The sequence below is a fragment of the Tursiops truncatus genome, chromosome 11 (genome assembly GCF_011762595.2).
Source record: "Tursiops truncatus isolate mTurTru1 chromosome 11, mTurTru1.mat.Y, whole genome shotgun sequence".
NCBI lineage: Eukaryota > Metazoa > Chordata > Mammalia > Artiodactyla > Delphinidae > Tursiops > Tursiops truncatus.
In genome coordinates this window covers 6,811,170-6,831,903 of record NC_047044.1, presented here as the reverse complement: position 1 = coordinate 6,831,903, position 20,734 = coordinate 6,811,170, and the positions used below count along the sequence as shown (strand labels likewise).

The 20,734-nt window shown below is 44.9% G+C and overlaps 1 protein-coding gene across 7 annotated transcripts in view; it reads right to left on the bottom strand.

Moving 5' to 3' along the window:
* Positions 1 to 20,734, bottom strand: part of TCF20 (transcription factor 20) — a 189,398-nt gene that overhangs the window by 44,588 nt on the left and 124,076 nt on the right. For 6 of the 7 annotated variants that reach the window (XM_033865908.2, XM_033865910.2, XM_033865911.2 and 3 more), the window contains one exon: positions 2,919 to 8,633. In XM_033865908.2, coding sequence (XP_033721799.1) covers positions 2,919 to 8,633 — 5,715 coding nt within the window. The remainder of the gene's footprint in view (positions 1 to 2,918; positions 8,634 to 20,734) is intronic. The other variant, XM_073789218.1, reaches the window with a different exon arrangement.

The following is a 20,734-nucleotide window of genomic DNA, read 5'->3' as shown; positions in this document are numbered from 1 at the left end:
TGGGATCTAGTGGTTTGCTGAGAAGGATTTAGCCTGCTGATTACTGGTTACCAGTTATTACTAGAGAATGTTCAAAAGTTTACACATAAAAATTACTCTGAGAGATGTTAATAATGTTCTATGTTGAAATAAAGAAAACATGGGCAGATAGGGACACACACCAAAAAGTAACAAATAAAACAAACCAACCCACCAAATACAGTAACCATCAGAGTAAAGTTGGCAAGCAGGCCATCAACTGGGGCAAAATGATGATTAATGGATTACTGAGCTCTCAGAACTGACTAAAGAATTCTGTGCTTACTTTAGAGTCTTAAACGTTATGTCCCTTTAGGACTTCGGCATTTTAAGACGCCACTGTGGGGGACTTCCCTGGTGGCCTAGTGGTTAGGATTCTGGGCTTTCAATGCCGTGGCCTGGGTTCAATCCCTGGTCGGGGAACTGAGATCCTGCAAGCCAAGCAGTGTGGTTAAGGAAAAAAAAAAAAAAAAAAAGCCACTGTGTCTAAAAAGCAAATCTATTTCAAACTTGGGGCTTTAGGAGTGACAATGATGGTGCAGAGGGGGAAGGAGGGAGAAAAAAGATCCTGTGGGGAAGTGGGGGGGTGGGGACAATGTCTTGGAGGGAAAAGCAAACTCCTTGTGTGGCTGAATTAGAATGTTCTAATTTAAAATATATGTAAATTTCACATTAATTACATTTTTTGACTATAGTTTACAAGCACTTCCTTTACATCAGACACTGTTATAAATTCTGGGGATAATGCAATGATAAAATACAGTGCTTTGTAGGGAAGATGTAGTGGGGAGGAGAGGACAGTATGAAGTGTCCAAGAATACTATGATCCTGGCTGATAAAACCCTTATTAAGTATGACTGAAAGTCACCTGTACATCTGTCAAGCATGGAAAGTTTCAAATACAAATCAATACAAAAAACTCTCATCTGATTAAACATCACAGACTGAACATACATTTACACACCTGTTTCCTTTCCACAAAATAAAGGGATAAACTTATAAATTCATGAGGACCTGAAGAATGGGAGGGGAAACAAACAACACACAGGAGATGTCCAAATTCTGGAAACCGGAAATAAAACAGAGCAAGTGCTTCAGCAGACTGAAGGGAAGAAGAGGGGAGAGTGCAGGGGAGGAGCCGCTAGAAAGCCAGCCATCTTGTGGCACAGAGCCTGGGAAGCACAGGTGTCTCAGAAAGTGGGGGGTACAAGGTGGGGCTGGAAAACAGAAGATTAGCTCAAAGCCTGTATGAGGAGTTAGGTCCCTTACTCAACCCAGTTTAACCATGTAACTGTCCCCACAGAGGGATATTCAGAGAAGAGAAAGTTGTTGAAAATATCAGAAATGAAAATAAATAAATAAAAGGTTGATTAGATGATAAAGTTGTAGGAAGCATGGAGAAATCAGAACAAAAAGAGAGAAAGAACACAGAATAGGAAAGAAAAGACAAAGCCAGAAGATCAATCCAGGAGGTACAATTCCTAATTAATGGGAATTTCAGAAGGAGAGAATAGAGAAAACAGAGGGAAGGAAATTATCAAAGAAGTAACACATAAACTTCCTGATCTAACAGCCACGAGTTACAGATGGCAAGAAAAGGCCAACCTCAAGGCCTATCATTTGAGATTTCAGAACTCTAGGGAAATGAGAAGATCCTTAAACTTCCAGAGGAGAAAGACTCAACACACATATTAGGGCCTGAAAATCAGAGTGGTTCCAGTCCTGTCGACTGCAACACTAGGAGGCAGAGGACAGGTCAGGAAGCATGACTCCAAGATCGTGAGAGGCAACTAGATTCTATACCCAACCAACCCTCCATCAAACGTGAGGATGGGATAAAGACGTCCAGATACATAAGATCTCAATGTATTTACCTCCCAAGCATCCTTTTTCTCGGGAAAATACTAAAGGATGATGCACTCCATTAAATGAGGACCCAGACTAAGTAAGGTAAAGATATGGGTAAGGTAACAGCATTCCACAGAGGGAAGAAGTAAATGATGATGACTGTGATGATGAACGCCCCAGGAAAAGTTATGAGAGACCTGACACATATACACTAATATGTATAAAGTAGATAACTAATGAGAACCTGCTGTATAGCACAGGGAACTCTACTTCACTTCGCTGTACAGTAGAAACTAACACAACATTGTAAAACAACCATACCCCAATTAAAAAAAAAAAAAAAAAAAAGACCTGAAGAACAAAACCCCCCTTGGAAGGAGCCGTTTGGATTGGAAAGATGTGGTCCAAGAAAATAAAAAGCAAATAAAAACATGAATTAATAATTCTAGAGAAGTGAAAAGTTTTAAAAGAAAGAAGTTATATCCACAGTATATATTTCGTAAGTATTACAGAGTCAGATGTTGAAAAATGGGACAAAAGATCCATAGATAACACAAGTAGCGGTAAAAACTTATCGTTTAGAAACACAGGAAACTGGCAGAGGAATCAGGTTTGAGAACGGGTGAAACAGGCATGTTTGTTTTAATGAGCTGGAGGACACTAGCATGGCCCTGTAACCTGTGAACACATACTGCTGATAAAAGTAAAAAGTGAAACAAATGTCCAAATTACTTAATTTTCTGTCTGTTATTTGGGTCTAGGAGCTTTATTATTATTTTTTAATTGAAGTATAGTTGATGTACCATATTATGTAAGTTACGGGTGTACAACATAGTGATTCACAATTTTTAAATGTTATACTCCATTTATGGTTATTATAAAGCACTGGCTATATTCCCTGTGTTGTACATGAGCTTAGGGGCTTTAATTTGGAGGAATCATCATGTGATGTGAAAGAAGAAAAAATACGGCTGAAACAAGTGAAGGTGGAAGAAAAGGAATCAAAAAGAAGTAACAAAAAGAGCAACTGGTAAGGGATTTCTCGTACTCACCATCTCTCTGGCTATTTCCAGCGCTTCCTGCAGGCCATAGAGCCTGCCGCAGACCAGGTAGATTCCATTGGCCCAGAGAATACAACCCTCATGGACCCAAAATTCATTGCTGTCAAGAGGTAGTTCAGGGATTTGTAACTCCAACTCGGGGCCACCTTCTGAAGTGGTGGGCACGGAGGGCTTTGAGTCCAAAACAGTCTTTTCGCTGCTGCCCTCGGTGGTTGCTTTTTTACAAGGGAGCCCCCTGGACAGGGACCGGGGGCCTCCGCCACAGTCTTCCGAGCGGTGTCGCCGCTTAAACCTGGGGTGGGCGGCCAGGCTCCTCTGCTCCTTCTGCTGCTGCTGCTCTTCCTCCTCCTCAGTGTCCGTCTTGGAGCCATTTGAAGCGCTTTTGTGCCGTACCTTAACTTTGCTCTGCATTTCCGTGGCCCTCTTAGGAGGCGGATTCTTGGGGAGAGTGGCTGCATAATCTTGGGGATAAAAGGGTCCAAAGAGGTCGCCCATGTTGCGGTAACTGGCCCACTTGCCACACAGACAGCACACCAGGTGCCCCATAACAGAAGACTCTGTCACGACAGGTCCCTGCAGCATAAAGGATGAAGCTGGGAGCACCTTGCTTTCAGTGCTGCTGGGTGGAGGGGTCAGGGACCTCTGACCCTTCCGACCCCTCACCAACTTGGTCTGTTCTTCTTCCTCAGCATTGATGATTGTACAAACGGCTCCAAGTTCACACTTGTTTACTACATGGATATAAGGGAAAAAAGACTTGTTCTTGGCATCAGTTTTATCCAGTGGCTGAGTGGCATACTTCAGCTTGATCTCAGGTTCTTGGGGCTCTACGATGGGAACTGCTTGTTTGGTTTTCCGCTTCCTTGGCTGCGCCCCAGGCTTCCTTCTCTCCCTCCTTTGCCTCTGCTTTTTTGGCTTTGGCTCTCCATCTGCAGAACCTTCTGGTATCTGGGGGGGCTGAGGGGGTGGAGGTGGTGGCTGCTGTTGTTTCTTTTGCTTATTCACACTACCAATGGGTCTCCCCTTCTTCTTTCCTGATGGGAAATAACCCTTTGGGGGGAAACCCTCCTGTTTGGGGGAAATGGTCACTGTATCGTTCTCTTTCTCTTCAGCCTTGGGGTTTGCCTCAGGAGCGAATGAGCCCGCTGGAGGTACATTCTTTGAGTCAGGAAAGATTAAAGGTGCTGTCCCACCCAGGGAACCATCTGGTCTCCCTTGGTTACTCCCAGGCTTCTGTGAGGTTGCGGATGTCATGGCACCAGGAGGTTCCTTTCCAGCAGTGGCCGTGTCTGGGTGTGTCTCGGTCTTCACTTTGTCATCCCCACTGCCACGCCACTCCTCCGAAGATCGTGCAAGAGGCTTTTCTACGCTCAACTCCTGGTTTGTTGGACAGACTAGGTCAGACACCACCTCACCTTTTCTCTTCTCCATCTCGGCATCCTGAACAGCACCACTCCCGCCTTCGGGAGGGCCGCTCTTCAAAGACAGGATGTCATCCAGAGTAACCGTGTCTCCCCCAGCCTCCGCACTGTTCGAGGATGCACTCCTCCTAATGTTTGGGGATGTGATCTTCTGAACGATAGCTTCCAATTTCAACCCCCGTCCTTTCCGTGGGGGCAGTATTTTGGTCTTGGCAGGACTTGTGAGGGTAACAGCAGGGCAGTTTCTACCATCTGGACTTGGAAGGTCCTTGGAGGATTCTCTCTTAGGGATGGACTTGATCTCCTGGCTGTGAGAAAGATGGGCATAGGAATTGAAGGCTTTATCAGCACCTTCTTTTGATGGGTGAAGGAGGCGCCCTTTATCTTCAGCGTTACTGTTCTTCACATCTTGTGACTGTCTCTTACTGGGAATGGGAGAGATAAAAGAACGGACACGCCTCCTCATGATTAAGGGGTTTTGAGAAGAATGATCCTCTTGACCTGGAAGCCTTAGCATAACATTACTAGGTTTGGATGACTGTGTAGACTCAGCTAGCCCATGTCCGTCGGTCTCATGGGGTGGTCCATACCTTTTCTGACTGGACATTCCTGGAGGACCGCCGCTTTTGGCTGGAGAAGTTTGCCGAGAAAGATCCCAACAAGATTCTTGTTGTAACTTCTGGGAGCCGTGCTTCAATTCGATGCCTTTGTTAGAAAGACCATCACTAGACATGAGGCAGCGCCCACCATCCTGACCGCTGGGGTCATGGTAAGTCCCCATTGGTGGGCCATACATCATGCCATCTTTGTCATTCTTCAGGGGGCTCCGTACTCGGTCAAGAAACTGCTGCTGCCTTGGACTCTTGCGGGGTCCTTCCTGCCTGTGCTGAGCCGCAGCGATCACTCCCTGAGCAGAACTGCTGCTCCAGTCCTTATATTCCTCTTGTTGCTGTTGGTACATCTGTCTCTTGTAATGGAGCTGAGAATTCAAACCTGCATTGGGGTCCCCATAAGCATGAGCGCGAGTGTTTGTGTGATAAGCAGAGGCCAGGCTTTCTGAGTTGGGAGAAAAGGGAGTGTGCAAAGAACTCCTGTTGGCCCTCTCTGAAAAGGTCATATGTGGGTTTATGTGATGAGGGTCTCCCCCTGGGCCTCTGCTCCTCCCAGGAGACATCTTCAATTTTTCTGAAAAGTCATGATACTGAGAAGGGGAACGACCCCTCATGCCCTCCCGACCACCAACTCGGCCAGGGACTCGCCGCATTGGCGTGGGTCTGCCGTCCTGTGGGCCATAGTCTGAGATGGAATCATGGGTAGCTGCTCCAGGGCTGGCGTTGCCTCGGTAAGACTCATGCTTGATGCTAGCAGGGTGGCAGTGGTCTCCAGATTTCTTGTTGTTGAAACTAGCTTGGGACTTGGATTGTTCAAAGTCTTCCTCTTTTATCTGCCCACTCTGCGATTTCAGCTTTGTTTCCATGGACACCAACCCACCTGGAAGAATGACCGACTGACTTAAACTTGGATTGAGACGTTCATTCCTCCCAAGTCTGGTGTCGGCACCCATGTGTCCCAGTGAGTGAGCCCCCGGGTCTCTGACAATCTGTCTTAGTGGAGAAATATCACAGATCACTGATCTTCTTTCAGAGAGGGAACCCCCGGGCTCATGGGCTGATGACTGAGGCTCTATTTCAAACTTTCTGGGAATTGGATAGTCAGCCAAATTGATCTGTTTCATTTCAGGAGCTGAGCCACTTGATTTCCTTTCCCAGGGGCCCCAGTGGGGATTTTCTAATAGGGAACCAATGCTTTTGTTCAAAAGGCCCCTGCTAGCTAATTCATTGGTTTGACTAACTAACACATTAGGCCTTGTGGCTCCTTCTAGGCCACCAGCCATGCCCTGGTGCTCCTGAGTACTCCTAGAATATCTCCTGTCAGGGTGGTGGTGGTAACCCTGAAGCACTTCCTGCAGGAGGCTAGGGAACTTTTCATTCCTACCCTTTCGCTCCCCATGGCTAGTGAAGTCCCCCTTATCTTGTCCTGTAGGAAACTGAGGAAAGCCACTGACATTTCTTGGCACGGCTGGCCCAAAGCTATCCTTGTAACTATAGCGCAAGCTTCCAGGAGATTTGCTAGGCTCAGTTCTGCCTATAAAACCAGAGCCCCCTGTGGAGTGCCCGCTCTGGCCGTTTCCTTCTCCATTGTGGTTGGAGTTATTATCTCCATTTTTGTTTCCTTTATTTCCTCCTCCCGGAGGCTCTGGCTGTGGAAGTGACGCATGACTGGTTTCCTTTCCCCCGCCAGTGCTGGGTGGCCTCTGAGTGGCTGCAGGATCATCCTCTTGGGAGCCTTTTTCTTGCCCACCAGGTTTTTCTACCCGACTTGTCATAGCTTCCCGGGAGACAATCACCCCAACTGTCTTCTCACTGACTTTTGGGTTGCCCTCAGATGACAATGGCATGTCCTTAGCACCTGGTGAAGCGGTCTCTTCTCTGGCTACAGGACTGGCACTGAGTCTGGGGGCTTCATTCTGAGTGACTTGTGCTGGTGAGGAGCCTGCTTTCTCTGAGGCTCCACCCTTGTAGGTGGTGTCAGAACTGGTGCTCTGGCCACTTAGCTGCCTCACCCTCTCACCTTGATCCTCGGAACTGCTGGAGCAGCCTCCATCCAGCGACTCTGCCATAGGGGACTTCAGTTGTTCTTCAGCCTGTGAGGAGCCTTCGGAGTTTGTGCAGCTGTCTGCTTTCTTAGAAGATGAAGAAGGCCTCTTGGAGGTCTTCTTCTGAGGTGTCAGTGCATCGGAAAGTAGCATGTGTTGAACAGTATTAGGAAGATTGGCCACTTGCGTACTCAGGGCACTCAAACTACTCAACCCAGGATCTGTCAGCCGCTTTTCTGGCACCCCTTCTAGTCCAAACCCTTTGAAGCCTGCAGCATGAGAATTAGGACTGGGCATCATTGATGGGGTTGGGCTGAGTTGAGGCATTAACTGTAGAATTCTGTTTCTGGAACCCATCGGCACATTGCCTTGCCCACACTGGAGATTCTCCCCACTCTGCATAAGAGGAGATGGGGTAGAGCTACAGCTTGGAGACTGAACCACAGAGGCAGCCGGGGAAGGGTTAGAAATGGGGCTGAAGTTCTGGTGAAACTGCATGGGGGACCTCACAGGAACCTCGGGCTGGCTGTACTGCCCCACCTGGCTTTGCAGCGGCAGCTTGGTGGCAGTGTTGGTATACTGCATCACATGCTGCGGATGCTGCTGCTGCTGCTGCTGCTGCTGTTGCTGTTGCTGCTGCTGCTGCTGCTGCTGCTGCCCCTGCTGGGTCCCTTGTGGAATCTTCGTCTGTTCAAAATTCTTCATAGATTGAGGCTGATAGCTGTAATTCGATTGTGTTCCGTAAGCCTGTGCATTAGAACCCACATTATGTCCTTCGTACTGGGATCCAGCATTCACACTGTAACTGCCGTCATAGCTCTGTCCAGACTGGCTGAAGCGTTGTGGTGAAGGGAAGGAGGAGGAGGTCGTGGCAGAAGACTGGTAGTGTTGGCCAAACTGACCCACTCTTAACTGGTAACCAGTGGCAGAGGCTGGCAGAGTTGAGGGCCGCTGCATCGGCTGCATGTGGGATGAGCCGGACGCTGGCTGGCCAGTGGCCTGCGGCAGAGGCTGATGGGACTGGTAAAGCTGCTGTCTCAACTGCTGCACTTGCTGCTGCTGCTGTTGGCTGGAAGGCTGCTGCTGGTACTGAGCGCTCCCTGGAGAGAAAGGTCCCGTGTAATCCTGCTGATAATGAGACACGCCACCAAGGGCAGAGTGCTGTGCTTGAAACTGGCCCACATGACCCTCACTCCCATACTGATTGCCAAAGCTGCTCCCCTGGGGGGGTCCATAGCTCTGCACAGGCCCAGAAGGCCTTCGCTGAGCAGGCTGCGGGGTTCCGGCTGCCACAGGGTCTTTGCTGCCTGCCATGTAGTAAAAGTCTCCAGCCTCTTTCCTGAAACCCTGGTAGCCCTGATGGCCGGAGGTTTCGCTAGCCATTGCCGCTGCTGCAGCAGCAGCCGCTGTTCCTCGTCGTCCACCACCACTGCTGCTGCCACTGCCACCACTACTGCCACCTGCACCCCCAAAATTCTGGAACATCTGGGCCTGGCGAGGGCTGAACTCTTCTATCCGGGATGAGCCGTGTACCTCCTGTGGGTAGCTCTGCTGGTTTCCGTGGTAACTGCTTTGCTCCCGGAAGGACTGCATACTGTTCAGCAGCACCGCAGCAGGCCAACAGCCCTCCTGGAAATGGAAGAAAAAAAAAACGAGTATTAGACATGCATCTCCTCAGTACAAATAAAATCAAGTTTAGAGATGGAGGGGACGTGAAAATTCAGATGCCCAGATGAAATTAACTGGTTTGAATTTCATCTCCTTTATTTCTTATCCTATCCATTTCTGAAGCTGCAAATAAGCAAAGAAACATCCATAAGAGTGAGGCAGAAGTCTACGATAGTATGAAAAGAAACATTCATTCTGGGTAAATACAAATTCAATACAGTAAAAACCTCACTATTAGATAAATGAGCCCCCAAAATATGGGGCTATATTGTCAATAAAAAATCCAACAATTTTTAAAAAGTCTTCCAGTTATGGTGGGGGAGGGGTGAGAAAAAAACACTTTCATATAGTTTGTTTCATGTATTATTAGACTGATTATTGAACTGAGAGTCTCACTTAATGATGAGGCAGTTACTCCCCTCCCCGACTCTGAGAAATAGAACTGGCCTGAGAACAGAAGTCAGCTCCTTATATCCTAATGCATGTGACTGCAGGTTTACTATAATTACCAACAATCTGTGATGGTGGGTGACCCCGGGACACTCAACTCTTAACACTGCATGGATTCCTTATTGCTTCAGTCAGCTATACAATCTTAGGGGTTAACCTCTTCTTGACACATAAGTATGTCCAAGCCCCACCACCCGCCCCCATCCTCAACTCCCAGGTTCAAAGGGCTAGGCATCATAAGCCAAAGTAGCAGTGATTATTTGTTCAGATTCTTTCCGGAGGTTTGCAAGAAGTTTTAGCATCTCTGACCCCCATGTAGTTTTTGACTTGCCAATCTAGTATTCACAAAGTTATTATTGGCCATTCCTATGAAAGAGAGAATTCAGTCACACAGGAGAACAGCAAAAGATATAGAGGAAAATTAGAATTCACCAAGCCTAGGACCTAGACTCTTCCCAAAGTCATCTGATTGGGTCAACACTTTGCATTACATTTGCTAATGTAATTCTCATGTAATATAATACTCCTCTTAAACAATTAATCAAGAGCTGTTTTTTTTAATTGGAGTATAATTGCTTTACAATGTTGTGTTATTTTCTGCTGTACAGTGAAGTGAATCAGCTATATGTATACATATATCCCCTACCTCTAGGTCTTCCCTCCCACCCCAACCCCCCCATCCCACCCATCTAGGTCGTCACAGAGCACCGAGCTGAGCCCCCTGTGCTGTACCACAGGTTTCCACTAGCTCTCTATTTTACACCTTTTGCCTGGGCCTGTCTCCTCAGAGTCAGAGATGAATAAGACAAGGTCAAACTGCTCCAAATGACTTTAGAATCAATTATTCAAAAAAGAAATTACAAAACACACATGGGCTAGGGTAAGTTAAGACAAAGTTTTCCTACAATGGCTTATGAATCTACTTTCTTAATTCCCTCTCAGGGGAGCTGAAAAAGAAGTTGCGGGCAGGAAAGTCAGTGATTCTTTTAAAAGATGAGTTGGTAAGCTGGATTCCGTATCTCCAAGCCCTGCAGTGGCTCCCCATTTCATCCCAAGTGAAGCTGGTCTGGGAGGCCCACCCCCTACCTCCTAACTTCTCTGACGTCCTCCTCTGCCACTCTCTGCCCTAGTTCTGCTGTCTCCTTGCCTCTGGGCCGGGCCACCAGCATTTCTACAGAGGAACTTTGCTCTTGCCGGCGATGCTCCTCCTCCAGAGGCACACGGCTTGCCCCTTTACTTCCTTCCAGGAACCAGTTTGGCTTTCCCCTGGCCATCCTATTAAAAAACAGCTAACTCCACACCCTCACCTGGGCCTTCCTGATTCCCCTGCCTTGTTTCCTCCCCAGTATTTATTCCCAACAGGTACATATGCGCTACTTCTATACTATCTGTCCCCAGCCCCCACTAGAATGTAAACTTCCAAGGGCAGAGACTTGGTGCCTTGCTGTAATCCTCCTGTCATTAAAACAGTAAGGAGCACACAGCAGGCATTCTATAAACCAGTAAATGCACAAGAAGTAAGCCTCAGAGAACCAGGCGAGAACTTCCATACTCAGAGGTGGTGGTGTGGCAGTGAGATGAGAGAAGAGCAGGAAGAGAAAATAGAATATGACTGATCTGAAAGCAGAGCTAGATGATGCCTGAGATCCTACCTGTAAAATTATCCAGTTCCAGAGGGAAAAAACCCCACTTAAGTCCATATGAGAGCTGTGAGGAGACTGCAGAAATTAAACATGGACCACAGCTGAAGATGGTCAGCAACTCTAAACTCTGAAAGCTTGACCTACTTCTTCCTGAAGTATCTTAAGTCTAAATAGCTAGACAAGAGTCTACTACTTGGATATTAAGTTTGATTATATAATCACATGACCCAAAGTCACCTTTAAACATTCAAGTACAAATAATCTCAGAATCTAAAGGAAACCTCTTCTCATCCTCTTCAAAATGCCTTTGCAACAGACAGCTATTTTCTGTGTTCCACTGCATCTGCTGGGCAACAGATAACTCCTACTGGAGTGCTTACTGTAGTGCTTGATACTGTACCAGCACTTTACAAGCACTGACTCACTGAATCCTCACAAAATCAGCATCCTCATCTTCCAGATGAGGAAACTGAAGCACAGAGTTCACAAGGCTGGCCTGGCAGTCTGCACCTTCAGGCCACGTTCTTAACACTACAGTACCCAGAGGATCTAATATGAGTCAGTGACAACTGCCACTTGTCCTGTCAGAGGTCAGCCTTGAAAGTGGATGACCCCACCAACAATACTTTGAAGTTATGTGCTTCTCTATTCCCCTCTCACAAGGACCTCCCAATTAAGCCACTTAGGGTAAATTAGTAAGCACCTTAGGAACTAAGACTGTCAGGACCAATTCTGTCCACACAGGTATTTTTCCTGTTTGTGGTGTCCTACCCTAGCTCTTAATGCCAATGGCTTTCTCTACATGATAAAAGGCAGCTACTAAATCTGGCAGTTTAATGAAAACCTTCCTTGAGAGATCATCTCTCCATAAATAAACATCTTACATGTTGTTTAATTAATCCTTCTGTAAATAAAATCAGTCTTCTGAAAAATGAGTATATAAACAATGTTGCCACTTGCTCCAAATTTTTCCTCAGCAAGAGCTGCTAAGAAGTAAAGAACACTGTAACATCAGCACTTCCCGCCTCCGCCTCCGGCTGCCTGGCTCCTCAGAGAATCCCATCTCCAGAGTGGGAGACAGATTTAGGTACAGTTCCTTCGGAGGTGTGCTCTCAGCCCTTCTCAGAGGTTTCCTGTCCTGTATGATGTCATCCTCTTCCCTATTGTTATTGTTCTGGTTTATGGACTAGATGAAAAAAGACTAGAGAAAAAAAAAAAACCACAGCCAGGTATCTCCTGCAGGGTATTAGTCAAGTTAAACACTCTCGGTACACATGAAGTATCTGATCACCAGAAAGTGGGTGCAAGTTCATTTTTTAGTATTTCCAAGTAAAGCAATTAGGAAAACCAAGTATACCAGCAATTGAAAATGTAAACCCAAAGTACTAATTTTAGCAGCAGTGTATAAAATAAGCTACTAATAGATAATTCCAATACTGTCCCATCATTTAAGAAAAGCAGAGCATCAGTGTAATCAGTTTTATAGCTTCATGATTAATAGTGGCAAATGCCTGAATTTCCTCGTTTGAATGAGTACAGATGCAGTAAAGAAAAAATGACACTCTAAAAGGAAGCAAAGTCACCCATAAGGAATTTCTATACCTAATATGAAAAAGGTTTACCAACTCGCCTCCCTCCCCAACTCTCCCCTTCCTGGTTCTCTCCCATTTTCCTAAACTTCCGAATGGTTTCGGGAGGGCTATGGAGGCGCACTGGTGAAGTCCAGAACGTAGTGCCTTATGTGTTCCATGGTTCATGATCCAGAGTCCACACTGACCTCACTACAAGCACTGCTTCCCCCTGCAGCCGCACTCTCCACCCTACCCCAGGGCCAACGACCTTGCCATCTTGTAGAAAACCAACATTAGCCTTCTTTGTCCTTCTTCCTCCTCGTGTCCGGTATCATCCCACTCCCCAAACCATTCTCTTCTCCACGAAGTTTTCCAAACTGTCTTCAAGACAGTTTCCTTGAGAGATCTTTTCCAGTACCTGCTTCCTCTTTTATTCAGGTTTAACCTTTGATTTTCTGCTTATTGTCCTCCCTTACCTTGAAAAAATGCTTTACTCTTCAAGATGTTAACAACACAAATACTTATAGTTATGGCCCTTGTCTGGTGGATTATTCTGCTTTCCCTCCAACCTTACTCCTCACCCACCTCCATCCTACTGTCTCTGGGAGGGGGCACCATAGGGACCGTCAAGAGGCTCCACTGCCCCTCTGGCTTCTGGTCCAGTTGCCTGGAAGAGGCAGGAGGAGGGTGAGGAGGAGGAATTTACCCTCCTGGCTCCCACCCTGCAGTGGCTGAGACTGGCTGAGATGACCCACCAATGGCCAAGCCCCGGGTGGGCAACCTCAGCAGCCACCGTCTCCAGGCTCGAGGAATGGCTTCCTCCTCTTGCCTTCCAGGCCCAGGGATACTAACACCTCCTGCTACTGCTAGCCCAGGAGACTCCACTTTCTCTACTGGTGTCCCCAGTCCCTGCTCGCCCTTTGCAAATAGTCCCAGTTCTGCACTGTGGACAACTCAGCAGCATTGTGACCACCCTCTTTCTAAGTTCTCCTCTGCAGACCAGAACCTGGGAGCTACCTTTTCAGAACCCTTTTTCCAGCATAATCTGGGTTAGAGTTTACAAAGAGGAGCACAAGAAAGATTTGAAAGGCAGAAGAAAAGGAGACGGTAATACTCCTGGAGGTGGCTGCAGCAGACGTGGATTCCTAAGCGGCTTCCCCATGAGCTCACAAGAACCACTCACTGTGGTGTTTCAGTGTGAGATGATCGGTAGCAGCTTCCCTGACCTTCCCAATCCCAGTTCTTCCAATGGTTGGGTAAATCCTTAATTCCTCTATCAAAACTCTTCATACCTGGAATAGAAAGCTTCCTTTTGCCTGAATGAAACAATTAAATGCTCCTTAAATTACCCAGTTTGAGTGTGCCATCTGTTTCCCACCAGGACCCTGACTAATATCGTTCTTCTCTCATTCCTAGGATTTCAGAGTAGAATATTATCACTTGGGAAGGGAGAGACTGCTATTTCATGCAACATACCAGAGGGTCTAAAAATCCTCCCACAACAAAACACCTATAAATGTCAGACAAAATGCACAGCCAAGCTGCAAGGAGGAAAGAAATGCCCAGGATTCAAAATTGGTTGGGACTCTGACCGCCAGGGATGGGGTGGGTCAGGTATGCAGGACTTACTAACCATATGGTAATGGTTTTAATGACAAGGCCTCCAGCCCTCTTTTGGTGGTGGTGGTGAGACAGAACAGTCACTTTTGCATGTAAAGACTCTAGGCAGTGTCACTTGTGGCTGGATTAATTTCCATAAAGATGACAAAATACATTTTTAGGCAGTCACCAACTCATTCTCAAGGACAAAAATGTTCTTTCCTCAATTGACCCAACTTCCTATCCCCAAGGAGAACCACGATCACCTCTTAGACATCCCTAGGCAAGATGCTTGAGAACAACCTCAAACTCATCTCTTCCTTGAACTCTTTGTATTTATGGTGTTACCTAATCCTGTGACTTTTCCACCTCTTGGATTTGCCCTTTACCTCTCCAGCCTTGTCACTGCCATTCTCATCTTTCTTGGACTAAAATAACATCTCTAGAAGGTCTCTTTCCCAGAACCAATCACCTGGAACAGCTTTTCTTCACCTGCTGTTTTGACAGCATTGCCTCCCCACATGCCTTGAAGCCCTCTGGCATCTTCCCAACCCAATTTCTGCTCATCTCCACCCTCTCAATCAAACCTGCTCCATCCGCTCTGGGCCATCGTCCTGCCCTCACCTTGAAGCCATCTCTGAAACATCCCTAGGTCCACAAATTCCTTCCTACTGAGTCAGGTCATATGGTTCCCAGAATCTTAAGAGCTCCTGAAATGCGACCTTTTCCACAAGTCTTCCTTGAAGCAGGTCATTTGTTAGCTTTTCTCTGTTAGTAAAAACAAACTTAGTGAAGTGCATTTGCCTTTAACCACTATCTAAAGGTATGCACTATTGATGATAATAGCTACCATTTATTCTGTGTGTCAGGCACTGGGTAGTTTTACATATATTTCAACTTACAGGTGAGAAAAAAAAAAACAGATAAATTATGTAATTTGCCAAAAGTCACTCTTCTAGGATAAACTGAAGCTGATATCCTATAACTCAAATTCTTTTGGTTCTAAAACCCACTTTCCCTTCTTTCACTGTACCACAAATTGAGCAAGGAGCACTTAAATCCAGGTTTTAAATATTCCTAACACTTTGGGTCTTCCCTGGCGGTCCAGTGGTTAAGACTCCACGCTTCCACTGCAGGGGGCACAGGTTTGATCCCTGGTCAGGGAACAAAGATCCCACATGCCTAGCAGCACAGCCAGAAAAAAAAAAAAAAAAAAATCCTAACACTTAGACAATAACTGTAGCTATCACCTATTTCCTGCATCTCTAACACAAGCCACACACTGTACCAGGCACTTTACATAAATATTAATGTATTTAATCCTCACCATGCTCTAACAAGTATTAGTGCTCCTTTCTGTAAAGTGAGGCTCAGAGAAGTTAAACAAGCAAAACATTCATAGTAAACAGACAGGTGGGATATGGAATGCCCACCCCAGAACCCAACCTGTACTTCTGACAGAAGCCTTCCATGAAACAGCAGCAAGACTTTGACAGATTGGGAGTTATTTTAGAAGGAAATCTTGAAATTTTCCAGAGTTGAGTTGACTTTCTATACCTGGGTAGTTCTATGTTGTTTGCTCTATGTATGTGCAAACATGGAATCTTCCTAAGTAGATCAGGCAAAAAGATTTGCTCAAGGTTTTGATTTGATATTTCATATTCTATATCATATTTGCAGATGAACAGAGCCTAGACCCTTCTTGGTGGCTGACAGGTGTCTCAGTACAATTAGGCCTTAAGAGTAAGATAATGTGCTGATGGTGCTGGCCTGTCCCTGGCTTGGGAGCCCAGAAAGCAGCTTAAGGAACCAACTCAGAATTTGCAAGTCTGTCGTCTAGAGGAAAAGACACCCACCAGAGTGCTACAGATGTAAGAAGTTTGCTCTGAGGGTCAAAATCTGTTTTGTATTAACCATGCAAGCTATAAAACACATCCACCTTCAACCACGATCAAATACATTGCTGGCAAAAAGTGGGAGCACAAATTCATAGCTATTAAATTAAAAAAAGAAAAAAAGCAGAGATGATATGACACCTGGTGAGGTTGGGGTGAAGCTGGTACAAACAATAGCAAAAGCAGCATAAATTATTACAACCCTTTGGAAAAGCTATTTGGTAATAAAAATATTAACATCTTTTGACCCAGTAATTCTATCAATATTTACTAGATTTCTATCCTAAGGAAATCTCAAAACAATCAAGCAAAAACCACAGTACCAACGTATTCACTCCAGTGATACCTATAAGCAGAAAAGATGGGCAAGAATCTAACTTTTTAGCATTTGAAAATGATTAAACACATTATGGTATTTTCACTCAATGAAATAGTACATATTCATTGAAAACAACTGTGAAGATTCTAGCACCATAGGAAATGCCTGTTTTACATACTAAGATGAAGAAAAGTAACCATATGTGTGCTATGGTTACAACTATCTGGAAGTCATTTGGTCCAAGGCCAAACAGTACGGAATAGTGAAAACCCTTCTATTATTCAGGGAGGCAGGATTGTGGATTCATTTTCATTTCTATAGACATTAATACCTGCATAGAAAATAATCACTTAAAATTTCATTAACCTTATTTTAAAAATATACCTCTCACACTATCTCAAAAATATCTTTGTTCTGCTGACAGCAAAGCACTTTCCTGACTGAGAAGGGAAAAAGGAAGGCAGAGGAGACCCTACAAGCCCAGGGGCAGGTGGGGGAGAAATGGGCAATGTCAGGCAGGAATCCTCGCTCTAGAAAACCTGGCACCAACACCACACATACACTGTGGTGCCCAAGTGAGTGTGTACACAGAAAACACCGGCTCTCTGAGCTATTTTTCAGAATTAGACCTAAAAACAGCTGAATTCCACCCCAGAGTGGGCAGCCCTATTTTTAGACATAATCTCAAATAGCTAAGAGACCACAGCATCCTATCACCACATGTTTCTGTAACTGCATGGAAACGCCATAAACTTCTCCTGGACAGGCCAAAGGGGCTCAATCCCATTCCCATTAGATAGCTGCCTGTCTCATATTCACAAGATCAATCTAGATGACCTCAACTGTGGGCAGGATGGCCAATAGTTTTGGAAAAGGCGTAGAGCTGGTGGTATCTCTGGAGCTAGCTGGGGCTCCCTGTGGGTTTTTTCCTAACTGTTGAGCCTGAGGGCTTCTGAGATGTTATTAATTTTTTTTCCTCACTTAAAGGTTGTATGAGTACATAATTTCTAAACCTTCACAGGCAAAAAGGATAACAGAAAGCAATCAGTGTTGCCACTTATAGGCAAAAATGGCTTCATTTTATAACAGCAACAAAATTTAAAAGATACCAGAGGACTAATCCAAAGTAGGAGTAGGCAAAAGCTACATGTCGAAATAAACTTTACCAAAGGACTCCAAAGAAGAGCTCAAAAACAAAACAAAATAAACCAACCCACCAGGGAAACACATAACGTATCTAGATGAAAAGACACAGTATCATAAAGAGGTCAAGTCTCCACAGATCAGTTTATAAAACTAATAACATTCTGGTCAAAATCTCAGTAGGGTCTTAAAAAATAATTTATTTTGAAATAATTTCACATGTACAGGAAAGCGACAAGGTTCCCCAACTGATAATACCATTTTACTTTTTAGTTAATATTTCATATCATTTGTTCCACTACCTATACATATTCATTACCTATACAGTCAACCCTCTGTTATCTATGGGCTCTGCATCTGTAGATTCAACCAACCACAGATCAAATATATTAGGGGGGAAAAATTCCAGAAAGTTACAAAAAGCACAGCTTGAATCTGCTGCTTGCCTAGCAACTATTTATAATATATAGTACTCACACTGAGTTTGTAACTATGTGTATGTAATGTAGCATTTACATTGTACTAGGTATTGTAAGTAATCTAGAGATGATGTATGGAAGGATGTACATAGTTTATATGCAAATACTATGCCATTTTATATAAGGGACTTGAGCATCCACAGATTTTGGTGTCTGAGGGGGTCCTGGAACCACTCCCCTGCAGATACTGAGGGATGACTATATACAGCCTGTATAAATATTATACAGCCTGTATAAAAATTAGCTTCTTCCTGACCTCTTTGAGAGTAAGCTGAAGACATGAAGCCCCATCACCCCTAAATAGTCCAGTGTACATTTCCAAAAAAAGGAACATTCAACTGCATAACCAGCATAAAACCCTCCACACCAGGAAATCAACATTCACACTACACCACCAATCCAATCCACGGAGTCCATTCAAATTTTGTTAACTGTCCCAACAACGTTTCTTTTTCCTTTCTGGCCCAGGATCCCATCCAGGAATACAAGTTGTCATGTCTCACCAGTGTCTCACCAATCTGAAATAGTTCCCCAATGTTTTCCTGACTTCCATGTCCTTAACAGAGCATAGCCCTTTCATTCTGTAGCATGGTCCTCAACCTGCATGTCCAGGCTCAGGTCCCGCTATCTTGGCAGTAGTATCAGAGACGTGATGCTGTGCTCTTTTCAGTGTATCACATCAGGGATGGATGGCAAGCCATCCCTCCACTGGTGGTGATGTCAATCTCATTCACCTGGTCAAGCCCATCTCTGCCAGGCTTCTCCACTGTAAAGCTACCACTTTACCTTTGTAACCGGTTGAGTATCTCATGGGAGAATCCTGAGATTATGCCAACATCTTGTTCTTTGTCAAACATCCACTCATTGATGACTCCCATGTGAATCAACCACCTCTAGGATGGTTGCCAAATGGTGATTCTCTATCCATCATTAGCAGGCAGAACTTTCCCTCCTCACCCATGTATTCATTCATCTATTTGATTCTCAAACTATCCACATTTGGCGAGTGGAGACCTCTTCAAACTGGCCCCTGTATCCTTTTGACATGTTCCATTCCTTGAGCATTCCCTTACTTCCTGGCACAAGATGTTTTAGGCTCATCATTTACTTTCCCCACCCCCACCCCTGGAACTAGCCATTTCTCCAAGGACACTTGATTCATTTTAGAGGAGGATAATATTTAGAAACAAGGATCTGAGTGCTAGGATTGTTCATTGCTATTGGGATGTCACTGTTTCTAGCTAGAAAATATTATGCATGTACACGAACACCCACACCTATAAGTACTTCTATATCTACAGTTGTATATACGTTTAAGAACCACACGTTCATCCTGACACCTCCAATTCCAACCCAAAACCCTCAAGGATCTTTCCAACCTTCCATCTTTCCATGTTTGTAATTCCCTCCTCAGATAGTTAAGACACCTGGCTCCCATTATCCTCAATATATACTTACATACTTGCTTAATCAATTTACTTACTTTGCTCAACATAACTCATCTCCCAAGCTCTGAAGCCTCATTCTTCAAGTCTCCTCACCATCACCCCCTCAACCAGAGGACTCTCCACTGTCTCTGTGAGGCTTTGATAAATGAATTCTAAAGCTCAATTAAAGAAAACATGTGAAGCTAGTCAAGAAAATTTGGGAAACTGAAAAGTCAGAAGATATTTGTCCTACCATGTATCATAACTTTTTCTAAATTATAATTAAAATAAATTAAAGGGTATTGGGATAACATGCTACATTTCTGGAATTTTTCAGCGAGAAAAATAATTGTGTTAGATCCCATCTCATGATAACCATAAAAATAAACTCCAGGTGAATTAGAAAGCTAAACATTACACACACACACACACACACACACACACACACACACACACACACACACACACACACACGCATTGTAATTTTAGAACGCTAATAATCCTAGGGAACCAAGCTGACATTCAGTTTTGAGTTTATAAATGCCATTCCTCACTAAATGGAACCCAGGCTTCTTAGAAAAATGGCTGATCCTCCAAGGGGCAAAGTACAAGGTATAAGCCTATAATAACTTCAACCGTGCCAGAAAGCCAGGATATACTTTCAGCCGAATGGAGACATGTCAAACCAGCCTGAGGGGGTACTTGTGATTTTGTAGGATCAAGCTTTTATTCCTTTTACTATATTAGATGAATTAACAATGGAAGAATTCCAAACTAGTTCTCTAGCTCTGTATGTATGAACATGGATAAATTTTAGAAATGATACATACGAAAAAGGCCTGGTGTTTGGGAATATGGTTCTAAGTGAAGGGAGGGAGGTACTCAGGAGGATCCAACTGTGACATCTGTTAAATCTGGGTGATGGGTACACAGGTGCCATTAGACTCTGTGCTTTTCTGTTTGTTTGACACATTTTGCAAATAAACAAGATTCTGGTTTCCCACTTAACCGGTCTGAGGAAACACCACAGAGTTCACAGCATGGAATTTAAGATTCTTCAGCTTCTGACACCAACAGAATTTCCAGCTCCGCTTTTCATGACCTCATTTCACACCTCCTACTCCAGTGACACCGAACTTCTCTCCATACCCCAAAGGTGCTTCAGACCTCAGGTCTTTGCCCAAGCTGTTACCATGTCTAGAATGCTAGTTCTCTGTCCACTTCTACCATCTGATTAACTCAGACGCTTCTGTGAAGACCTGCTCCAACATCCCTTCCTCGGGAGCGTCCTTCCAGTGAGTCAACCACTCCTGTCTCTGTCCCCACAGCTCCTGGCAGCATGATGTAGCAGAAAGGGCATGCATGGACTCTGAACCCGGACACAGTCAGATTCTGAACTGGTTTTGCATCATACCGTTAGTGAGATCTTGAGCACATTACTCACTTCTTAAGCTTCGGTTTCTTCAACTGTAGAACAGAACTGCCCTGGAGTTTGCCCTTGATAAGGTGAAAGATACAATGCACTATTCCACTAAG